General features: G+C 53.7%; 1 protein-coding gene across 1 annotated transcript in view; it reads right to left on the reverse strand.

Moving 5' to 3' along the window:
* Nucleotides 1-5,288: 5,288 nt before the first annotated feature.
* The window catches only part of SRRM4 (serine/arginine repetitive matrix 4), a 140,956-nt gene continuing 140,580 nt past the window's right edge, over nt 5,289-5,664 (reverse strand). Inside the window, exon 13 of the mRNA XM_040619861.1 lies at nt 5,289-5,568. Within this exon, the coding sequence (XP_040475795.1) occupies nt 5,289-5,568 (280 nt within the window). The remainder of the gene's footprint in view (nt 5,569-5,664) is intronic.

Raw genomic sequence — 5,664 nt, forward strand, 5'->3', positions numbered from 1 at the left:
TGAGGTCCACGCCCTGGTTTTTTATTTCCTTCCTTGGGAGACATCTTCGACCTGCAGCTGGCAGAAGACACCAGGGACCGTATAGCTGACAGTTTAGAGCTTGCAGCATCAGAGTTGGAACCCCCTCCCTCTCCCCTGCCAAGAGCACTTAGCCCAAGTCCCATTTTACAGATGATAACACTGAGGCCCAAGACCCACTCCATTTCATCCAGACACACACAGGCCAGAGAATCACAAAGGAATGTTGTTCCAGTCTCTTTGGCTCAACTCGTTAGAAGATGAGGCATATCTTTTCTTGGCCAGAGAAAAGGAATTACAATTTTGTCTCTCTCTCTCTCTCTCTCTCTTTTTTCAAGGAGTTGTGACTTTTTAATAGAAGTTGGTTCGTGCTCAGGCATTTTATTCCGTAATTAATTTCCATCAAAATGAGGTTTTTCCCGGAGATAACCAGTGTTTTAGTTCCATTCGAGCTTAATTTGTATGACTGAAGACTCCGTTTCTGCCAATTCCAATTTGGGTGATTCTAGCACTCATTACCTGGGCGATAATGCCCCGTGCTGTAGACAGCCGCTCCCAGAGCTGGGAGATGGACCGGTTTCCAATAGCAATTCGGGGGAAGAGGTGGTCCCTCTCCTCTCCCAATACCACTCAATAAATAGGGAATAAATTATTAAATAAGCCATGTTCTGATGAGGGGCCCCCATCATGGTATTTACAATGCAAAACCACCATCTCCCCTCCCCCCCAAAAAAAACCCTACAATAAAAAAAGCCCAAAACAGAAGCCACAGAGGGGAGATGCCAAGTCTATCCGTATCACTGGCCCGTTGGAGCAGAAGTGAGGAGGAAGAGGTTGCAGTAACACACTGCTAGGTGACAGGAGATCTAGCTGAGCTCCTCAGTGGGGTGCAGCTGGCTAATGGGGGAGGGAGCATTTTGAGGAATCCTGGCTTGTTTTTTAATCAAACTTTTCTATTTAGCTGGAGAGCAAAGCAAGGCAAGACACATGCTTGTGAGACTATTTTGCATATTCGTGGAAAAGAATATAGCAGAAGAAATGGTGGGAGTGGGACTTAATAAAAAAGTGCTTGGGAACCTTTGGGAGCACACGAACATTGGCCCTCTTCCAGCAAAGCCTTTGGGAAAGAGGATGGTTCTGAGCTGATGCATGATGGGGGCTCTGTGACACTGAGACCCTTGTATCTTTCAAACATCTTAGTTTTGTTTGGCTTCTGAAAGATTGCCTTTCCTTCACGGAAGGGAAGAAACAGATAGGAATGCAGTTGAACGTTGATGAACTAGAATGTTCCTGGATGGGGGCTTGGAGGGAGTTAGCTTTTCTTAGTTTAACTGAAGGGAATTCACATATTGCTTTAAGTTTTACTCTCATGATTGAGAACCTCCTAAAAATATTTGAGGCGGTTTTCCTTTTCCTTCTCAATCCTGGTGAACTCACTCTGTCTTTAGACAATTTCCCAGGTCACAGGTCAACATTCTGGATTATATTTCAAAAACTCCCCCACTTCTCAAAGGGGTAATCTTTGGCCTGGAAAAATGGAGCGACCTGTCCAGATTCATTCCTCCAGGAAGGCTGCATGTTTGCTGGGCCTCCAGCCACACACCGCCCCCTCCCCCCCAAAGCTGGCTTTTAAAATAAGTGCACAGCCCGTGCAGGTTTCAGGCTATTTGTCTCATTCCCTGGAAGCAGAAGGTAATGTGGGCGAAGTAGGCAGAGGAACAGTGATGTCAGGAACTGGGGGTTCTGGTTAAGCAAAGTTACCAGCACCCCAACAAGGGTTTTATTTTTGGATGCATAAGAAAGGAGATGTAAGGGAAATTAGAGAAGCAGATCCTGCCAGAGGGGGGCGGCTGGAGACTCCTCCCTCACTTCCCACCCCAGGAGGCATTTAAGCGGCCTTCTTGCAAACTTTCCCCTGGCTGGGGGTTAGAGCTGGGTTAAGTCACATTGCCAGGGAAACCACCAGAGATGTTGGAGAAGTCTCACCAAACTCAAAGCTGGACCAGAGGAGCTGGCGATACGAAGGCAGTGAATGGTGACTTTGGAAAGGGTGGGGTCCTCTCCGGGAAGCAGCAAGAAGACTCTGCAGTTCGTCAGAGAGGCAGGACTGGTAAAGGCCTCTAGATTCTGGCTCGATGGGCCCTGAAATGACCTTCTTTTGGGGAACCTCTGGCTGTTCCTTTCATCTTGTCTCCCCTCCCGCCTTCCCTAATTTCTGAAATAGCTTTGTGCTCTCCTCTGATGGAAAGCAAGAGATCAAGTAAAAGGCTTTTGCTTTGGGTCTGTGTATCTCTCAGGTGGTGGACCCTGCTCTGGGAAGCAGTGTGTGTCCACTGCAGAAGGAATAGAGCAGTCTGGAAAAACCTCAGGGGAAGGGGAGAAATGAACAGTGGAGGCAGAAGCATGTGTAATTTACACGAAACTGACCATGCATGCTCGGAAAAGCTAGTGAGGGATCCTGCCCACCACCCGATGCCCTGGAGTAAGGGTGAGACCACAGTGCCTCTTCTCTCCCCTCAGTCAGCTCAGTTCTTGCCATACTCTCTCCTTGTCAACTCGAAGTTTAATCCCAGTGCTAAACCACCATGGCCGCCCAAACCCAAGGCAGCTACTTCAGTAAGTACGAACGAAGCCTCCTCAGTGGGCAAGAGACAGTAGACTGTCTCCCAGCAGGTGCCTCCCTACAGCGCTCAACCGAGATTTCTGACTCTGCAAGTTTTGCCTTCGTTCCGTTATGCTAACTTTAGACTCCAACCGCCACGTGAGCTGTGACTCCACTGTATCATTTCGGGGCCTTAGCTCACAAGCCTCGTGGCTGTTTTTCATCTTTCTGATACCTCAGTGAGGCCGCTGGTGGGCAGGGAGCTGGGGCACAAGCCTGAACCTCACTGACATAACCATGAACCTTGGGTCTGAAGTGCCCCCCCCACACCTCCCCCAGGCCAAATCCAGGATGTTTGGACTTAGAGCTCTGTGGGTCTCCCCCACAGGGACAAAGCCAACATCCCTAATCAACACCAGACCTCTCAGATTCCACCCACAAAGACATGAGGAAAAAAAGACATGCGCAAAAATAATTTAGAAGCCCCCCCCCAACACACACACACACACACACCCCTCTCCATATAAATAAATAAATAGTTGAATACTGCTAATGGCAACTGAGAGAGAGAGAGAAGTCATCACATAAATAAATAAATAAACATAAATAAAATAAATAATAGGTTTGCTAGGAGCCCCAGGCAGAATGGTCCCCTAGAGTTGTCTGAAGGCAGTCTGATGGGAGGCTCTCGGGCCTCTCTCACTGCTGTCCCGCTAATGAGGTTCCGTGGCTCCATGGTGGGAGACTGGAGCCCAGCTTGCGTTCCTGGGCAGGGAAGAGGGTTATTTACAGTTGCTGTACATGCCCTCCCAGGGCACCTGCCCCTGTCCCAGGCACCTGCCATCCGGCCTTCTGTGGTGACAGCACTGGCATCCATCAGTCTGGGCGGGTGGGGCCCAGGGCCGGGCCAGAGGGCATCGTGGGAAGGCCAGGTCATCCAGTGTGGTCTGGGGTGCCTCGCTCTGCTCTCCTGGTGGAGGAAGGATGTGGGTGGTTGCAGGGCAGTTTCTGGCCCCACGGGGTGATGTAATGGGAAAGACTGGAGGATGGGGGAGACAGGTCACTGCTTTCAAGAAAAAGGATTTTTTTGTTCAGATGTTTTCCCTGGGGTGTGAAAGGTAAAGAGTGTTTGGTCCCTGCTTCGCCATAGCTGGCCCCAGTATCCAGAGCCGGGAACTGTCCCCTCTCTCTCTCCATGCCCTGTCCTGCTGCTGTTGCCACCACAAACTTGAAACTCACCCACAAGGGTCCGGAAAGCCAGTCAGCTGGTGAGGGGGATGCCCAAGAGTTTATTTTAAGGACCCTCCCCCTCACTCCCCTGTTCTCAGTGCCTGCTGTGGATGAAGCAACTGGTGGTGTTTGTGTGTCGGAGATCAGCTTACCCGTGCTGCCCAGCCCTGGGGCAGGGGGAAGATAGGGTGAGGGCAGAAATGAAGGTGGGGCTTGAGCTGACAGAGAAGCCTCAGAAGCCAGCAGAATCCCAGGCTATGGAGTATCCAGGTCCCTGTCCCCCCTCACACTCTCTGGATTTGGGTCTTTTCCCCCAACACCTGAGCTCCTGTGCCCCATCCTAGCAAAATTCCTGAGAGGCAAAGGGGGTGGCTGGGGCTAAGGGTGGGTGAGCTGATGCTCAGCTGCTTTGGGTGGGCTCCAGGGTGTGGCGGTCCTGGCGGTGGGGGAGGGGGCAGGCAGGCACCAACTGGAGGGCAAGGCCAGACTGGCCGGCGCTGGGGACTGGCAGCTGGCCATGGTTCTGGGGGACGTTCAGCAGATGGTCTCGTGGAATCAAGTTGGTGCCAGCCAGTGCAGGCTGAGGCCAGTTTGGGCTGTGGGGCTGTGGACCAAGCTGTTCTGACTATCCACTGTGTCCTTTCTCAGGGAGGTTCAGGGGCCCTGTGAAGAGCCAAGACGCTGTCTAAGCCAGGTGGGGGCCTCTCCATTGCTAGAACCTACTGGACCGCTTTTCCTGACCACACCAAGATAACGGGGGGGGGGGACGCGGCCGAATGACCCCTGCCCTTCGTGTCTGTACTCACAGAGAACCCATTTCCTATCTCCTGACACTTCTTCCCAACTGAAACATCCATGATCCCTCATTAGATAGGTCCCCTTCTCTCCCCCCTCGGATAGCCTTCCAGCCTTTGCTCTGGTCTGTTTGGGGAGGTGAAAGGCCTGACTCCCTCTCCTGGGCCTAACTTCCCTGGGTTTCCTCTGGTCTCCTCCCACCCCATGAGGGTCCACATGCAAGGGTCAGGAGGCTGAATGAGGGGAGAGTGAGGACAAGTGTGATGCTAGCCTTCCATACGCATCCTGTGAGCAGTGGGTGAGCAGACTGTTTTCCTGGCCAGGTCCAAAACGTTTGAATCACGGACCCATTGCTTCTTACAAAACCTTGAGGTTTTTTGTGCCAGCAGAGGGTAGATCTCTCCAGACGCCCAGGCCCGAGTTGAGCCCCAGGGTGGTGCTGGTGGAGGCTCCTAGCAGCTTGACGTAGAGGCTGAAGGCCCCATACCCTCTTTTCCTCCTCCCCAGGAGAGCAGGACGGACAGGGTCGAGGAGCCCTCAAGGTCTGTCCCCAAGGAGAAGGCAGGGTGGGCAGGGAGTGGGGGAGGCTGGCAGAGTGCAAGGGGCCCCCCTGCAGGCAGCTGGCTCAGGGTAGGGCCCTTTCTTAGCGCCTCGTGCTGGAGTAGCTGTCTGCTGAGCTGTAGCTCCGGCTCCGGCTCCGGCTCCGGGAGCCCAGGCTGGGGCTGCGGGAGCTGGAGCTGCTGCTAGTGCGGGTCCTGCTCCGGCTGCGGCTGCGGCTGCGGGTCCTGCTCCGGCTGCGGCTGCGGGAATAGCTGTGGCTGGCCGAGCGGCTGCTGCTGCTGCTGTACCAGGAGGAGGTGCTGCTGAGGCTGCTGGATGAAGAGGGGCTGGGCCGGTAGTAGGGGATGGGGCGTTTCCGGGCACTGCAGAGACCAGACAAGCGCGCTTGAGGACCAGACCCCGCCCAGCCCCAACCCGGAGAGTGCCCACCTGCTGGACGGGGGGGGGGGGGGGGGGGC

Source organism: Ursus maritimus, unplaced genomic scaffold, assembly GCF_017311325.1.
Source record: "Ursus maritimus isolate PB19 unplaced genomic scaffold, ASM1731132v1 scaffold_33, whole genome shotgun sequence".
NCBI classification, from domain to species: domain Eukaryota; kingdom Metazoa; phylum Chordata; class Mammalia; order Carnivora; family Ursidae; genus Ursus; species Ursus maritimus.